At 38.8% G+C, this 19,185-nt stretch overlaps 1 protein-coding gene across 1 annotated transcript in view; it reads right to left on the bottom strand.

Annotated features, from left to right (window-relative positions):
- The window catches only part of RGS22 (regulator of G protein signaling 22), a 63,734-nt gene extending 45,645 nt beyond the window's left edge, over positions 1–18,089 (bottom strand). Inside the window, exons 1-5 of the mRNA XM_087734900.1 lie at positions 18,065–18,089; positions 17,407–17,435; positions 14,035–14,097; positions 5,361–5,582; positions 1,468–1,553 (exon numbers count right to left, since the gene is read on the bottom strand). Coding sequence (XP_087591026.1) covers positions 1,468–1,553; positions 5,361–5,582; positions 14,035–14,097; positions 17,407–17,435; positions 18,065–18,089 — 425 coding nt within the window. The remainder of the gene's footprint in view (positions 1–1,467; positions 1,554–5,360; positions 5,583–14,034; positions 14,098–17,406; positions 17,436–18,064) is intronic.
- Between the last annotated feature and the right edge of the window lie 1,096 nt (positions 18,090–19,185).

The following is a 19,185-nucleotide window of genomic DNA, read 5'->3' as shown; positions in this document are numbered from 1 at the left end:
CCCAGACACTACGTTTCCTGGTCCTGATACAAGCAAGCTTCCAGCAGCAATGCCACAGCAGCCATCATACTAATTGAACTTTCAGATTATAACAAGACAGCTGGCGCTACCATGTTCAGCTGGCTGCTATATGAGGAGTTCATAGTACTGAACAGCACTGCAGTGCTACCTTGTGTTAGTGTGAACCTTGCGATGTTCAGGATATGCAATCCTAGAACCTCGTGGCAATAATGAGGATGCTCTGGGCTCAAGAACTGTGGCAGAACTTACTCAGTTATGTTAGAAAGCAGTACAAAACCAACCAAGGTGCATGTGAAGGGAAGAAGCCACCTATGCCTGAGCCTATAACCATAAGCTGAATGCCCAGTTTCATTTGTCCCCACTATTTGAGGACAAATAGGATTTCATTCTAGGGTTGGGGTATCTTCATCTTTAAATGCAAGTTTCCCCTTTAGCATGTCAGCCTATCTTGATCCTGATTCAGGAAAGCAACTTAAAATACTGTTGTCAATGGAAATTAGGCACATGTTTAAGGTTAGTTTTATGTAATTCTCTTGGGTAACTGGGCTTGATTGAGGAAATACTTTGCTATAGCAGAAGATCAAATGTTTAGTGTTTCACAAGACCCAGATACATGTAAAGCAGGCTGCTATTAAAGGTAAAATGAAGCACTCTTTCATGGTTTGTTTATTCTTTGCACAGTTTTCTCCTTGAATTGAGGTGCAGTCTTTGGGATATTGAAAGTTAAAAATATTTTGAAATTTTTCAAGAAGTCCATACCCCAGTAACTAGTCTGTCATTACAGTCGCCACACATGACTTTTTTCAACCCTAACGGCAGGCTGCCTCTCCTTGTAGGACCCCTAAAACACACTACAATTATCAGCATCTAGACACAACCTTAAGAAGGGATGTAGAGGCAGATCCTTCCAAAAAGCATGCTAAACCTCCTGAACATCTGCTGAAAGGACATCTGGGAAACTATAGCAAGTGTATAACTGTAAATCATCCAACTATGCCACAGCATCCCCCAGAGAACTTTGCAAAAGGAAGTCTGACCGTAGGCCCAAAGATACAAAACTAATAATTGAAATTAAAAGGACTTGCTGTTTTTTCCAAATAGATTTCATAGATTCATATCTTTCACTTATATGGCCTCCATATTGATTAGAGAAAGATGCATTGCTATCATCATATCTCAGTGGAACAGAGATTCAGAAATCAGAAAACCCCACTCTTACTCTCTCTGTAATGGTGTAATGTAATATGTAATTCATGGTCAAGGAAAATTACAGAATGATGAGTGAAAAAATTCACTGATTTTACTTTATCCAGGTCACTAAAATGCTAAAATTAAACAGGACAAGAGGTAGGAGAAAACATATTAAGGGTACCGTCAAGATGAATAAGACAGAAGAGAAAAATGTACAAATTTAAAACTGAGAGACAGCATAAAAGATTGCAGTACCTGTATTCAAAGTAACAGTCACTTTCTAGAAATGCTGGAAGCCTTTCTTTCTTAATCCACTGAATTGCTTGTTCTCGATCAAGACACTATGAAAAAAGAAATGCCAAAGATGTGCAGAAGTCTTGATTTTCTTGTTTTGTTTGCCATGTAACTGATTCTCTCCATTCCCCTTCTACAGAAGCATTGTCTCAGGAAGACAAATACGCGATGAACATCACCTTTGTTATCCAGTTTAGTCTTAATAGTGCTGGGACAATTGAGTTACTTTACTTTCTGATTAACAGCTAACAAGGTCTAAATCTGATTTCACCTATAAGAATGCCACTTTTTAAAGAAATCATGGGTGTTTTTTCTTCAGAAATAAAGTGTGTATGAATCATGCTTTTACTGTACAATTCCAAATGCAGCTTAGATGCTCATAAATTTTCTGCAATAGGAAACTGCTAATTTTTCTGATTTTATCACATTTTATAAATAACCACTATTACATTTTTCCTCAAGAATTTGAGGAGTAAGAAACTCTTAACTTAAATTATACTCCCAGAATGGGAGAGCTGTGGATATTAAAAACAAAATCAAACAAATAAAAAGCCAATCAGTTATCACCTTTCCCGCTTTTATCTCGGAGCATTGCATAACTGCATTGCACACAGTAACTCTTGTAGTGGAAACCTAAGTGCGTTATGAATCAGGCCCATAACAGATTTCTGCTAATGCAGTCTAAGCCTCAGTGCCTCATCAAAGCAGAAAGGGAGGTGCCTCCAAAGATTGGTTTGAGGGGTGGAAGGGAGGTGTTGAGCAGCGAGTTACACAGAGCCAGCTAACCAAAAACCTATGCCTAGAGTCTTACAGAGTGCAAGCTCTCTGTCTATGGGCCACAGTGATCCATAGCTCTTTCCCTTAGAAATGACACACGGTACACTTTTTAATATTTTTTTTAAGAGTGTGCTTTTTTCCACTCTTAGGGAATGACCTGTTTTATTTATCGAAGGTGCATTTTTCCTTTTAGTGAAGGTGAGACTGATGATTTGGAAGAATGCAGTAACTCCACTTGTCCATAAAACCAGGTGAAATTTGGGCATGGATGCTACTTGCTATATCAAATAATCAGTTCATGTAGACTACATTTTAAATTTTCTTTCCATGAGCTAATATTCCATTAGGGACAAGGGTTATTTCTGCCTCATATATATCTGTAGGAGATTAAAAAAATCTGAATTACTCAGAAAGTGGGTGGTTTCATTTAGAGAGAAGAAAATATTTCAAAATATGGAAAGCTTATGTTGGCAGTGGCTCATACAATGTAATTTGTGGAGATGGAGACTAATTACTCCCAACCATACAGTGTATGCCTCTTTTTGGTAACTGACAAGCTTTTTCAAAATACAGAAGATGGTCTCTTTATTTTTGCATTTAATATTTATGTATTTACTGACTCACAAACCAGTTTTTTATCTGAGTGATTCATAACATGTCCATGTCTGTACATGGCTGGTACACAAAATTATATATACCATCAGAAGGAAAGAACCGCTACTTTTTCCCCTTCCCCAGAGAAAGATGCTACATTTAATCTGATGGGGTTTGTTACCTTGGTTAGCTTCCTTACCAAGTCAGCCTTAGGCCTTGCTGGGACCCAATCCAGCAAAGCTTTTAGCACGTGTTTAAGTTTAAGCATGTGTTTAACTTCCCTTGATTAAAGTTAAACACATACTTGAGTGCTTTGCTGAACTGGGGTTTCTCTGAACTAAGGTATGTGGGATGCCAGCCAGTTTCTTTCCATAGTTGTGATCAATTCTACCCAACTCCACAGGTTTTTTTTCTTAATATATTTTATGCCAAGTTGATTTTGACTATTGATAAGAAGATACCTCCATATCAATAATTTGCAAGGGTACATGCACACATGCAGAGAACTTTTGCTTATCTGTAAATTTGTAACAGTCTGAGAGGGAAGTAAAATACAGAGAAAAATACCACTGGGTGTATTTCTTAGGCAAGATGTGTTTAAAGTCAGGCTGTAGCCTGAAAGGCCTAATAGGATTCTCCAACCATAGCTCACTTTCATTAATAATGTGCCAGTGTTGGCCACTCAAGGTGACTTTTTGTAGCAATGCAACATTCAAAGCAACTGTCAATCCCCTCAGTCAGTGTGAAGAAAACAGTCAAAGCAAAGGAGGCAGCATCACCCAATGCCTGAATGATCAAATCCCATCTGATTTGAACTGAACTACTTGATGCAGTTGGTCTGGGATGACATCTTCTGGTTCAGTCATAGTATAGTAAAATGAATGAAGCTGATGTCTTTCACCTTGTGTAGTTGCAGTAACAATTTTTGGCATGCTGTTTTGTAGGCCATTTTGTTCCAGCTCAGCCTTGAGATGCCAAGCTGAACTGGATGAAGCATCTAGGTTACCTGTCCAGTAAAGGAGGAGTCAAAAATAAGAAGAAACATCACCCTTTCCCCCAAAAAGGAGAAGAAAGTGTACTGAGGCATACTGCTCCTCAAAAGGCCATAATGCTTCCCATCTATGGAAAATGGCCCAGAGAAAGAAATGTATTCTTAAATAATACAGGAGCCCTGTTGCTCGAAACCACATGAAAGATGTAAGTAACAGTGAAATGGCTTTGAATTTGTCAAGAAAGGACATCCACCGTTTCAGTGGTGCAAAGTTATCCCAGAGAGCAACGTTAGCCACACTTGCACAAGCACGCAACGTTTCCTCAGTTGAATCCTGAGAGCAAATAAGGAATTAAGAATAGCTCTTCTGCTTTTGTGCTCTCAAGCAAAGTATTTGTGAAAATAATTATTTAACGTGGTAGGGATGTCTGTGAGCCTTGTCCTATTGTAGCATTTGTCCAGTTTAGATGCAGGTAATTGTAATCCCACATTACTATCATTTTGTTAAACATCATTGCCTTTTGACCTCTCTCAACACTGTTTTCTTTTCTGAAAATCATTAAGCTTATACTGGGCAAAGCAGCAGACTGTTACAACTCCCTGATTTTCTCTCAGCTTTCCAGCTATGACATAATTTAGAGCAGCCGCCTCTAAAAATGTAGCAAGACCTTAGACTGGCCTTGAATGAAATGAACTGAAGTCACATCAGTCACACCAATGCAAAGTAAGCAAGAAAGGAATAAACCAAGTATCCCAGTGAAATATTTTTTTCTCCTCCAAAGCTATTGTTTAAAGGTAGTCTCCCACAACTAATTATACTGTCTTGTAGTCTCTCAGGTGCATATGATGCTTCAATTCCCGATTTTAACCTCCCTAATTTGGTGCTGAAGAAAGCCCTGAAAGTAAACAGGTAAGAATACCAAAATTGACAGTGTCTGAGCAAGTCTGAAACAAGAATTTTTTTTCTAAAATCCAACCTATCTTTCCATGAATTTAGCCTTCTTGTTGCCAAAGATTATTTTCTCTGGCCATTTCAATTGATGCTAACCATGTAAATCCTTTGGGAATTAATGGAAGAGAGACTTATGTGTTGCCAGACCACAGATGAGCTCATAGCCACACAAGGAAATTAATTAATAAGGAAAGACTGAGATGCATTAGTTTCAGTCAATTTGCACATTCCAGGGATCACTAGTAAAGTAACTGTTTTCATAATATTTTTTCTTTTAATATTAAAAAGTATTCAGACCACACAACTGAATCCTGCCCTACAGAATCTTCAAAATTCTGTGCTACAGGATGTACATGTGTAACTCCATTCACTTGTCTGCTAGACACATGTGTGTTGCAGGGCGTAATTTGGCCCATCATTATGTTTTCCTAACATAAATTAACATTTTTCCCAAGCTACCAAGCCAAACACAACAATAACTACTGCCAGTATCTCTACAGTAAGATCTAAATATAAACGCAGGGGCTATAAGATGCTTACCATAGTGTTGTAATTTGGATCAATATTGAAGGTTGGAGAAGCGCTGCGCATTTTGGAGAGCTGCCCGTCATTCTTTGCTTTCCTTAGAACATCATAAATGGGGTTTGGAGGTTTCTGATCATGTAGAATTTTTTTCAGCTGGCTTTCCAGGCGTTGTGGGGCATCATTAACTACTTCAAAAACCCCAAAGTCAGAGTTAAACTTAACTGGCTGGGCAAAAGTCTGCAAAAGAAGTTTGGAGGGTTTATAACGTTGTAATAAGGGAACTCTTTCATTTAAGAACATTACTTTTTATAGTATAGAAGCGTCCTACGGAATGCAAGCTGGTATTATGAGACTTCTTTCTTTTGCCTGCTGTAGTTTATGTTTAGGGCCCAGAATAGTAATTTTTCTGCATTCTTGTTCTTTAGTCTCTTCACTGTATAGCTTTCCAAAGCATTCCTACTTTTTGTCTCAGCTATGCTTAAGTGTCAATAATTTAACTCATTCTAGACCACAGACCATTCTTTTTCACATGTAAATAATAGATCCAGTACACAGATGCCTAGAATATATAATTCACAGTGACTGTATTAACTGTTCTGCAGAAGACTACTTACCTTTAGGATCAGATCTCCAGTGTTATTCTCCCATTCATTACCACAAACAATCAAGGCTTGAAAAGATTAGCAATGAAGCTGACCTTTCAAATGTGAGATGCATTTGAGGAGGATGAATCTGAAGATTTCCATATGTAGGAAAGGCTTTTCACCATATTGTTACTTGTAGGTCAAACACCTACCAAAACCTATGGCTTGTAGTAAGTTTTATTATGCATCACTAGTTCAGTCAGATACTGTATAATACATGAGGTAGACCAAACTTCAACATCAGCTATGTAATTGTAACTTTAGTCAACTCCAAAAAGCATGTGTACACATTAAAACAGAGCCATCTTTCATCTTTTGAGCTCTGGTATTAGGTATTTCCCTAAAATACTATCTTTCAAATTCTGGTACTTGAAGTGAAGAGGGAAAATATGGATGGATTTTACAGCAGTAATGGGGGATACCCAAGACAGTTATGAATATGAGATTATATACAATCAGAGCATATAAGCATCTCCGTGCTGAGCTGGAGGACAAGAAAGCATGTTGTATTTAAGAACTGAAGAAAATCCTGGCCGTATCCATATCCAGTGCCAAAATTCTTTTTGGCTTCATTCCAGACAGGATCCCACCTGGTGTTTGTACAGTTGTCATTCCCCTGCACTTAATAAGATTATTTTATTTTTTCAAGCACTGTATTTTTCATTTCCTTGAACTTTTTCATATATCACATATATACGCACATAGGCATAATTCATGTACATACTACGTATACTAAATACATGCTGCATATAATATAGAAATATATTACAGACCAATTTTATTCTTCTTCACACCTATATAAGTCCAAAGTAACCATGTCAGTGTCAGGTATTTTGTTACTTCTGTTTGAAGCGCCCTTGTTGATCAACGTCTTGTAGAGCAATGCCCAAGATCGAACCATGTGGCTGCAACATGTGGTTACAACATTCCCTACTTATCCCATAATGTCTCACTGTGGAGGCTCAGCCTGGCAAAGCACGTAGCGTGTGAGAGCTTTAAGTGTGTGATTAGTGCCTATGACATCAGACTGTCACTGCTCAGAGCCATGCATTGAATTGCATTAGTCTGTTTAGTTACCTGACTTCAGTTGAAATCATGGCTTGGTTTTTGTTCTCTGACACCTTGTGCCTCTTTTGGCATTAATTTTCTCCAGGGTACTCTGCAGGTTTTAGTGTTTTTGCTCCAGATGTACTGAACAGCATTTTAAAGAGGCTTTTATGCATAGTATATTTCTCCATACTTCATTCAGACCTCCTCCCAATTTGCTATGTGTACATTTCATTTACTTTCAAACCTAATTTGGGCTGCTACCAGCTTTTAAGTGACTAACTGTGCAACCTTAATAACTTTCAAATGTATTCTTCCTTATTTATCTTTTCATGTTTTTAAAAAGGAAACAGAAGAAAGTACACTAAGAAAAAAGGTGCTTCAGTCTCTCAGGATTTGAAATGCTCTTGCTTGCAGAAAAAAAGCAAACAAAGTGCAAATTCCATAATATAGGGCTACGTGACTAGACATGACCAAATTATTTTAGTTCCATGTTATTCAACTTGAAAACTAAGCAAAGACAACATTAGTTTATCACATACATCTACTTTTACTTAATCCTTTGTAACTCACTCTAGATCTAGGTTTTTCAATACACATTCTAATTAACTGAACAGAAAACACACGGCAACTTTAATGTAGTGAAACAGATGCTAGTGTTTTAAAATCTTTAAAATGTAAAATGTATTGCTATTTTGGGAGTCTGACTACAAATCATTTGTAAGACAAATATACTAATGGAACAAAAGAACATACACTCATGGGATAAGAAGATTAAGACTTCATACATACATACTTGACTGAAAAATGTGGTTCTAGTCCAGACTTTTGGGTTTTGCACCAAAGTGTAGTTATCTATCCCCAGGAACAAGCATACTTCTTGTATCAATCAGAGAGTAATCAGAGTAGATCCCCCTTACTTGACACTAGTAAGACTACATCTGGAATACTGCATCCAGTTTTGGGTCCCCAGTACAAGAAGGATGTTCATAAATTTGAGTAAGTAAGTCGAGCAGACAGCCTCTGAGATGGTTGGAGGCTGGAGCACTTGCCCTGTGAGGAGAGGCTGAGGGAACAAGGCTTGTTTAGCCTGAAGAAGAGACAACTCTGGAAGGATCTACCAGCAGTCTTGGAGTACTTACAAGGAGGTTACTAGGAAGATAGAGCCAGGCTTTTCACAGAGGTGCCTGGTGGGAGGACAAGAGACCATGGTCTTACATTGAAAGAGTAGAGTTTTCAACTGTATATAAGAAAAAAGGTAACTGTGGGACAATTAACATTGGAACAGACTGCCCAGAATGACAATGGAATCAGTTGTTGGGGATTTTCAAGACCAACTGAAGAAAGTGTCGAGCAACTTGCTGTCAACACTAAAGCATTGACTCTGTTTTGGGCTGGAGGCTGGACTACAGACCTGCCCAAAGCCCCTTCCAGCATGAGTCATCTATGATTCTATACACATCCCAAATTCTACCAGATAGAGCATCTCATCAAAGTATTGTATAAAAGCATTTTAGAACAGTTTAAGCCTTTCTGGAGCAGCAGCGTATTTCACTTGCTTCCTTAAGAAAACCAGAATGATAAATCAGAATGTTTTTGTAAGCATAATAAAGGAAGAGGTAAGTCCTGACCATCTTAAGTCATCCCCAACACAAAAATAAAAGTGATAATGTTATGACAAAAATCAAGTGGGAACACACACAAAAAAAATTTAACCCAATTTCTTGTAGGAAACATTTTCCCAGTTACAGTACAGGACAGAGAGGATCAGTCAATCCATTTCCCTCTCAGTATGTGAAAAACTTTGGAGCAAAACACACAATCTAACCATTCCCACACATTACAAGCCACAAAAAAAGCCCTGCTCAATACCCTGTAGCGAACTTAAAACCTTTCCCACAGAAACCAAGTGCTGTAAAATCCTACAATGTTTCACAGGACAATAATGAAAGAGGTTTATGGCACCACCAATATTCTAGGTCATTGCAATAACAAGGAATCTCTTCAGTGAAGATGCCTATGTTAAGGAGTGGGAGATAGCCTACAGTATAAAGGAAAGGGAAAAAATTATCCATGCCAATCTAATATACTAAGAAATGTCTTTCTTACCCCACATTTGGCAAGTGTTCTGGCTTTTTACACACAAGTAAAATACTTTAACGAAAGACTAAGAGTATCAGTGCATCCTTCCCTACGTTCTCTCTCTAGTTGGAGCCAATTTTTGATCCTTTGAAGATAGAGAGGGAAAGCTCCAGAGCCAAATTATACCTCAAGAAGTTAAGAAAAAGTAAATCGGGTTTGGTAGGAGCCTTGAAGCTTGGATTCATACATTATCAATTTAGCACAATAAATAGGATCAACAAGGCGTTGAGAATACCAACAAATAAGAAGTCTACAGACTTTGCAAACTGTTTCACTAACAGGCAATTTTCCCCTTGAACCCAGTATGGCCAATGTAACTCAGTGTAGTCATCTCAGCTTCAGAAAAATCTCCAAGCAAACAACAAAAAGCTGTTTTCAGACTGTGGTACAGCCATACTATTAAATAAACAATTGCATGTACATTTTTTACAGCAAAGAAATTTCTTAGCTGTCGAATGCACATTGAATATGGTTTCAGCTGAAGAATAAGTAGAATACATATTTCTGAAACCTGAAGTTACATACTTAACTGAAGGGAAGGCAAATTTCTTTCACTCCTCCCAAAACAGAAACCAAAACAGCATCCATCACCATGTTGCCAGGATATCAGACATAAAAATCTCACTGTTCTCTGCCTTAACAGTTTTCAGATACACTTCACTTCAGATACACTTAACAAATGTGTAAATATGCTCACCACATCCCACCCCGAGTAATGTAGTTTGATCCCAAGAGAAACAGAATGACCACTGCTTGGCTGCCTCTTAGGTTAAGGCCCTGAAAGGGTGGGAATGAATAGAGACCTCATCCAGGAGCTTTGCCAAAACTTCCTTAAGACGGGTATGTGTGTATCAAAAATAAATGTCAGTGAGAGTTCAGACCAGAAGACAATATGAGCAGCTCTAGGAAGTGCCTGGAAAATTCACACTGCACATGGTCAATGGCAAATTTCCCATTGACTTTAATAAGTCCAGGATTTCCCTTCCGTTGATGAGTAAGACACAAGTCGCAATCATATACCACAATCTAATTAAGAGATAAGAGAACGGCATTTTGAGTAAACCTGCTTTCAATAAGAAAAAAAGGTCAGGAGAGCTTCTTTTGCTTCTTTGAATATCAAAGATAGCAAACAAGTTTTAGTCCTGGGTAAGACTCAACATAACATGCATGTAGGGCCTTACTGATGTAAAAGCCTTTTTAAGGGAGATAGTGTTGGCACCTGCAGCCTCCCTCCACAGTCCTGGAAAAGACAAGAGGAAACTAATGAGCATGGATTGGTGCCTTGAATTGATGCATTGATGCATCGAATTATTCACAACCATCTTCAAAACAGAGAAGGGCCTGAACTGTGCAGCAGAGTGGATTGCTCTTTGCTTTCTGCCCTTTCTGTCACCTGCTACTCATAGATCAGGCCTGTTTTTACTCTTGACATACCAGGTTTTCAGGACCATTCTATTTTCAGAAAGACCAATTGGCCCAAACTTTGTTACTTATGCTTTAATTGTTTTCAGAATCATCACCTACATCAAATCCTGGATCCCAGACTACTCAGCAGAGTCATGTTTAAGTTAAAACTGTTAGTTGCATATTGGCCCATATCTGTCTTCCTAGACCATTTAGCATAATTTTTTTAATCACACCACAATAGTTTGTACTAGCATGAAAATTATGTCAAGCAATCTACCTACAGTATGCTGCCTCTTCTTTCTGTGTGGCACTATTAATATATCTCTGTGCTCCTAACCAAGGAAAGGAGAATGTGTGTAATGTGATAAAAGGCATGAAGTAATTGCTTCATTCTCTCTTTTTTTTTTTTTATGAGCGGAGAGCTTTTGTAATGAGAACAACTTTCAAAAGAAGTAGTCTTCAAATCTGAAGTTGATGAGACTGTGGTCACTTGGTACCTTTCTGCTGCAAGAGAAACCCACAGCCAGGGACTTGCCACCAAGACAGCCACCTCCTGAATATGCTTCAACTGAGGTGCAGTTAGCTCTTTTGTCTCTAGTGCAACTCTTTGAGGTCGCAAAGAGGAGGAATGTGTCTTCATCAGGATCACTGGTCACTGGAAAATGAGGGGTAAGGCCCCAGCATGGACTTGGGGTGGAACAAGTAACAGGCAGCTTGTAGAGTGCAGAAGAAACAAGTTGGCATTACTGAGCTATCTTACTGAGACCTCCAGCACTGAGCTGGATGGTGGTTTCTGACTTCTGAATTTTCATTCCTGGCTAAACATATTCTTGGCTGTTTTAAATACATGGATCAAAGATTCAAATTCTAGGGATGCCTGACCAGCTAGAAATGGAAATGCATCCAGGCCAAGGTTTCTCTTAAATCTTTCATTTTACATTAGTTACTAAAGAAGGTGTAACTCATTTGTATGTCATGTAATTGGTTTCTGCTACTGTGAAATCACTGTACTACTGGCAACAAGTGCCCTCATGGGGTTTTTTGCATTATTTTGTCTTTTAGAAATATTTTCCTTACAAACTATCCTTCATTACAGTATATAGATCTTTGGAGTACCTAGATATTTGTGTGAGATTGTACTGAATATTATTATAACCACAGAATCACTTAAAGGATATGCTGTAAATCAAAGAAAAAGAAAACCTGCTGCTGCTATAGCAAGTCCCCAGTGATACAATTTTCCGTACACTAGTGGTGCATTGAAATCAACACAGAGGCAGTCTCTTAAAATAAGCATATGCTATCCCTGATTTCTTGTATCAAGTCACACAACATTTTCAGTTTAACTTGTTGCCTAACTACTGGCACACCTGGGTAATACTGTTCCCAGGCAACAGTGTATAAGCATAACAAGAATAAAGCAATGGAAATTTCAATGCGGTGTTTTAGTAGAAGAGAAGGAGAGGGAAATGGGGAATATAAGGTATTCAAACCACAGAACTCAAGGCATTAATAGAACTTAATCCTGAAGAGGGTAAATCCTCAGGAAAAGGTCAAAGTAAAACCAATTAGGAGAACATTACAGATAAAAATAGCTAATGGAGCATCTGTTTTCATGAAAATATGTAAATATATAGAAGAGAGACCATGTGTCATCTTAGAAACCTACCAAGATTACCAGCGTAAAACAGTGTTTACTCAGGAGTGTCTGTGAACTCTTTTCTGTGGCTTCCAGAGCAGTCAGGAGTGCCTGGACAATCGCTGCGGTTCAGAGCTGCTGAGCTGTGCCAGGACTGCAGGCTGAGGAGCCCTCTGAGGACAAGGAGAATTTTGGCCTCTAATAGATGTCCTGAAATCTGTGCATGTCCAAGGAGACCCAGAGACTAAGCAGGCTGAACTTCTTACCCGCTTCATCCTCTGTGATTTGGGGAAAACTTGAAGCATAGTTTCCAAATAAGCAGCGAAGGCGTGGAGGATGGTATTCCTGTGCTAAGAACAATCTGGCACATGGAAGGAGGCCTGGGTTTAAAAGCTACATAATTAGGCTTGTATTTAGGCAGATATCCTAAAGCAGCTGCAAGGGGGGGGGGGGGGGGGTGAGGGCTGGGGAGAAAGAGAAAAAAAACAGCCTTCTGGTTTTTTTTCTTCCATCAGTGACTCCCTAGCTTTGTAAAAATTATTCTTAGGAATCTTGCAGTGTGGTGAAAGCATGTAAAGGCTGAGCTCCTGAGAGAAGTCAGTATCACTGCTGTGCACAAAACCCACACTCTGATACAGACTTGTTTTAATACCTCCAGATTCTATTTTAAGATCAAAAATTGGCATAGGGGACTCCGTCCTACTGTCCTTAGTTCTACAGCTCCCATTATGTGTACTTTTAGACAAATCAGTGGTTTAGAGAGCACATCTAAGTCTAGTTGTGTTTGGTAAGCCTGAATCATAACTGAATTTATTCCAATAGTGGTTGCACCATAGTCTTAGGTCCAAGGAGCATCAAAAAATATTCTACTCCTTCCTAATGCTGGTGGTGGTTCCTACCAAGCAAGCTGCAGAAATGGGTATATGTTCTCATAGTGCAGCCTGTTGGGCTGCAATGCTTTAGGAGGGGGCAGGCTGCGAGGCAGCTCTGGGGTAGATTGGCTGGGAGACCCCACAGGAGCCATGAGTGACAGTGTGGGAAAGTCTGTGCCACCTTGCAGGGGAGTATGGGTGTGAGGTGTAGGGATGGAGAGAATGGGGATAGTCAAGGCCAAGACTCCTAAGATGAAGTTGGGTGAGGGTGCTGCATTGAGGGAGCAGAACAGTACATGTGACTCCCATGAGAGTGTGAGGAGGCAGGGTAGATGATGGGGAAAAGGAGCAAAATGTAGGGCAAGTGGTTAAATATGGGGCATTGGGTATGGTGGTCTAACTGCAGCTGGGTCAGCACACAGAATACAGTGTAAGGCTGCATCCTTCTAGCTGCAGATGGGAGGAGAGAAGGAGGGGAGTGCCAACTTTGAGGTCTTCACAGCCATGAAGAGAAACAGAATTGGTTCCTGAGGAAAAGTGGTTATCAGTCACTGAGTACATGGCCAGAAGAATGTGAAAGGACGAACAGTTGTTATGTCAGCATGTCATGATACTGGAATAAAAGTGAACTTCTTATGCTTTTTAAATAAGTATTTACATTTCTTTTTAATTTCTTGTTGATATTATTTTGGTGCACTGTGATTTAAATATGTGAATTTGCAAGAGAAGATCTGTCTCCGGAAGTCCAGAAACTTATTTTTCCTGACAGATAATAACATTGAACAATAAGAGTTGCTACCATTAAAATACAGATGTATTGTGAAAGACATTTAATTTCCCAGTGGCAAAATGCAGAATGTTCTAAACTGGATTACCTTACTACTAATTTTAGTAAGGTGTTTCTTGTATTTTGCAAGGGATTTCTGTAAGGTACTTACCGGAAGACTCAAAAATTCGTTAAAGTAGTCCACAAGCATATCATCTGTGGCTAAGCATTCTTCCTACAGAGAGACAAAACCACAAAGTAAGGCTTGTACTAATCTGCACTAACACGGTTTGAATGCACTGTTGCCTCAAACAATGATTTTTCTGTGAGATATGACATGCAAACTTTGGCAAAACATTATTTCCCATTTTTGACAATATAATCATTGCATCATTGTTATATTCTAGCCATTGCATACTGCTGAGGTCCTTACCAATTTAAAAAGCACATGTGAAGGTAAATCCTTTGCCAAGAAATTTACAGATAAAGCCTTCATAAACCCAACAGCTTCTAAATGCTGGAAATCTGCATGTTTACTTTTGAAAAAATGTGCATAAGCTAACAGTCTAGAAATTCCCCACATTATACCTCTCTCTCACATCTGGGAAGCAGGGGAGTATAAAAGTTCACCGGAGCCTGCTTCTGCTCCCACATTGCTGCTTGGGGATCTTTGGGGAATAAAAGGGAGTTCACTGACCTATAATTTGGCTCACCAAGCAAGCAGTATATGGCATACTTGGAATCACAGAACTGTTAGGCTTCCTGTTGACTTCATCAGAAGTGAAGACTGCATCTGCAGGTGTTTTTGTACCCTTTCTGACCCCTGCGTTTTAAATCCTGCTAACAAGACTCAAAACTGTAGAATAGAAATTAAATTTTTTTGCTGTTGACATCAATAAGTATGGATCCCAATCTTACTTCTAATGCACTCAATATCACCACCACCCGCATTTCAATTCAACAGAAAGTAAAAGCAGAACAGTATTCCATTGGTCTTTAGAAATCCGTCTTCAGTATAATGAAGACTGCTGAACAGTTTCAGTTGCTTGAATATTCTATTATTTCTGCCTTGCAACGCAAGAATGCACCTAAATCAAATGTATTTGCTGATATCAGCAAAGGTCTTGTGACACAAATCTTTTTTCTCTTTCTTAAGTTCATAGCATTGAAATGTGCTAGTGAGAAATAGTGTTAAAGAGAGGTTATGCACAGTGTATGTGGTATCACTTGTAGGCGGGCAGCATCTTGATCCAAACTTCACAGTGTCTAACCTAAATAGAGACAGCTTGTACTTAGGTAAGGAAGAAATCTTGAGCTAATCTACTTTAATATGAACTCAGGAAGGCCCCTCTGTGCTGCATGACAAGACCTGATGGTGTTTGTCTGCCCTTACTCTGCCAACATTTATTCCTTAGCACTTGTGATTGCTGCTGTGACTGATACAGGACAGGCAGGTTAGCTCACGCTCGTTCCTGGAAAACGCTAGCAACACTGAAAGCAAGGCTTTCTGCATTACAGAGATCGTGCTTTATTTGGATCACAGGCCCATGGTCCAATGCAGTTGCAGTACCATGGACCTAGAGATGTTAGGGCACTGATTAAATAGGAGAATTTACCAAAGTGTCTAATCCAAAGCATTTTGAAGTCAACAGAAAATCCGCTTGCTAATGTCGCTAGGCAATCAATCAGGTGCAGAAATCTCAATTCAGCAAGTGATAACACAATTAACAAAAAAATTCAGTAGAAACAAGCTGCAGTCTGCCTCATGTTTGGTTTGGGTAATGCACAATTAGATTTGACACTGATAAGGATGAATCTGAAGACAGCTAGATATGATAATACCCCATGTAAATATTTTATTGTTTCAAAGGACTTATTCAAAACAATTCATTTATTACCGGCTGAAGTATAAGCTCTTTAAGAATATGCAGGTAACATGTGTTTTTAATTTGCCAAGGATATAATTCTCTGTAGTCCCATATAACAGCAAGAAATGTAAACGCAGTGGTTGATTAATCAATAAAATGTTTATGATCTTATTAATGCAAGCTTTACTACTGACTGATCTTACTGCATCTATACACAATATAGATATAAACTGTAATAAAATATAAATATAAACTACTCTGGTTTTTGGAGGGTTTTTTGTGATCAGTCTTACTTTCATTTGAAAGCATAGTTGCAATTCCACATTTGCACATTACAGGTTATGAAGTTGCATATACAATACTATAGCTTAGATTTTTGTGTTAGGAAGTATTTTGTTTCATTTCTTCCCATGCCATCTTTCCTGCTGCACAGTCCAAATTATGACAAGAAAAATCTGCCTTACAATTGCAACTGGAGGTCAAGGTGTGCTAAAAATTGGTCCAAAACTGCAGTTTTGCCTTCATGCAATTTGTGTGCTAATAGGAATATCCTGTGCCTGATTTCTATCACTCTTTTAACATTGAAAGGAATTTTAAAATCATTTTGGCAATGGTATACAACCATTTCTTAGATATTTTGTGGGAAAAAAACTAATGACTTTCTATCTATAGTATTTGATAACTTTGCCTATTACTACCATGATGAAAAAGCACAGAAACACAGAAATGTTATTAGACACCAAAGGAGAAGCTGAACGTGGGTAAAAGTGGCACCACCTGGGAAGGTTTGCATTGCACATTGCAGCACCCACTAAAATGATAAATACCTCTCTACTCTTGAAAAATATATAATAAATGGCATCTTTAAATGTCAAAAGTTAAAGTTAGTACAAAACCTCAATCCTGCATAGAACTCTGACAGCTTCATGTCCTCGTGTGAAGTTCACCTGGAGTCAGACATGTCTAGTCACATTAAGTAGCCTGCAGAATCAAGGTTTAATGCGATGTAAATGCGCAGCTGAGAGATATTTTCATATATATGTGTTTGTTCTCATGTACATATTTATATATGCTAAATATCTGCTATATATATCATTTATCTCTAGCTGAATTCAGTCTTGATTCTGTTTATGATAATATATTAGTATCTAGAGGCTACCAAAAGGAATAGCAATACATTTATACTTTAAAATACACAGTAACAAAGGCATCTAAAATGGGGAAGAGACAAACATTACCTAAGCTGCAAGATTTAAGGTGTCATTTCATATGAGGTAACAAGTAAACATATGTACCTTTCAAATAAGAAGAAAAACATCATGGAAACCTGCAATTAGCTATGAGCAAAGGGCAGAAAAGGTAAAGTAAGAAGATTGTTAAACCTGTCAAGTTGAACCTTTTAGTTGATTTTTCCTTCCTTCATCCTATTTCACTTTCCTTTCCATTTCCATTTCCATCCTTATTCTCCAGAGTTTCCTGTTTCTTTTTTTTTTCTAATTATTTTCAAACTAAGTTTTTTTGTGTCTGATAAAATTGTAAGAAATTACTCAGTACTTCATATGTAGACAAAGGAAAGAAATGAGAAATTAGACAATAGTTTCCAAAAAGTTTTTTTGCCCTTTTTCTCTACAGTTGCATGACAAAATGAATGATCAAGCCTTATAAGGCATACTTACAAACACTTCTTCTGTTATACATGGAGGCTCTGAAACACAAAAATGAAGTATCATATGTTATCCAAGCAACACAATCAAGCTTGTTCAACTATGATTACTGAACAGAAACAAAAAGTAGTGAGGCATGACAACCTTCCTGGATATTCTGAAATAAAATAACTTAGCCTGAGGAAAGAAAATAAACTCTAAGAACATGCGGTAATGTTGACCCACGCATAAAAAGGTTGAATATCACAAGAATGACTTAAATATAATGAAAGAATCATTTAACTAGATTATTCTCATACATATCAGTTAACTTCTTTTCAGCTTCCCTCTGCAAAATTGATTACTAGAAGCTTGCTGGTTTTAATGAAAATACAGATTTGTGTGAGACTCTGGGAGCTTTGAACAGCAAATATTATGAATCATATGATAAAATTCAAAAAACCATAATTGTGGGTGTTCCCAGATAACCAAATCTTACTCATTCCAGGAGAATATCCCATCTTCTGTGATGCCATTTGAAGGGAGTAAAGTTCTCTCTTCAGATTGATGAATTTTGCTAGGCAAGTTTAAACCTAGCGGTTCAAAATCTCCCACTTTTGTATTACCCTGGGGTCAGACCCCCGTCTGACACAGAGTCAGTCCCTCACCCTGTGTGGAAAGCACTACGTACCAGTGGTAAGCCTCTTCGGCTGCATCCTGGGTCTACATACATAAGGGCCGACACCCACACCTCCAAGCTTACAACCTTATTAGCAAAGGTGAAATCCTTGACTGCAGACTAGAAATAGAAGCTGCTGAGTCCCTGGGCCTGGCTGGGGACCGCTGGTCTGCAGCCGGGCAGGCTGGCTCTGCTGCATGGCTCACAGCAAGCGGGGTTGCTATGGCACTGCAAACAATGCAGGGGATGAGCTGAGCGGTAAGCAAATACTTCTACTGCTGATGCAAAGCTCCCTGAAGCAGACTCGGATATCAGGCACACGGGTGATACGGTCCCAAAAGAGATGCCTGTGAACTAGGAATTGGAGGGTACTTGCAGCAAGAAATTAAACGCTCTTTTCTCAGCTGACCTAGGCAGTTCTTAGTCCAAAATGATACTCTACCTTCTCCTACGTTAGCAAAACCCTTCAGCCATGTGGGATTTTGCCTTAAAAAAAATCTCGTACCATATGACTAATGACCAACAGATTTACATCAATCCTATCTATGGTAGAGAACTTCCACTGCAGCCAAGTAAGAAAAGGTGAGGAGCTTCATATTGCTAAGGCTGAGATGAAACCTGGGCTATTTCCTAACAGGTACAAATGGCTCCATTGTGGTGTGCCAGAAACACAGCCTGCAGCCTTGGTAACAGCCTTCCCTGCTTCCTCCTGCTGCCAGGGCCCGGACCTAGCAGAAATCCCAAGGCACCTGCATTTTCCCCCAGTTAGGGACAAGTTTATAAATAGCATAGGTGGAAGGAGAAACGACATTAAGAGACATAGAATAGAGTCTACTCCCAGAATGTTAGTTTCTTCCTTGGCTCAAGGGGGTACTCCAGAATATAAGAAAAAGTCACATTTCTGGTATGGTCAGCGAAAGCTGTGCACAGAGAAGGGATTCAGGCTCCTATATGAGGATTTCAGTGGAGTTCAGGTGTTCCATAATGGGGATCCAACAACATCCTACCTAGCACATATCTGATCCTAGAACTACATTAATTCTTCAGGCACCTTCAGGTGTTTTGGCATGAAAGTTCTCTCAAAGGTTCTACTGCTGCTTATTTCCAGAACAGCACTGATTTCAGTAGCTTGG

The sequence above is a fragment of the Nipponia nippon genome, unplaced genomic scaffold (genome assembly GCF_047370975.1).
Source record: "Nipponia nippon isolate SJK-2023a ecotype South Korea unplaced genomic scaffold, ASM4737097v1 scaffold_1, whole genome shotgun sequence".
Taxonomy (NCBI): domain Eukaryota; kingdom Metazoa; phylum Chordata; class Aves; order Pelecaniformes; family Threskiornithidae; genus Nipponia; species Nipponia nippon.
This window is presented reverse-complemented; position numbering and strand designations above follow the sequence as displayed.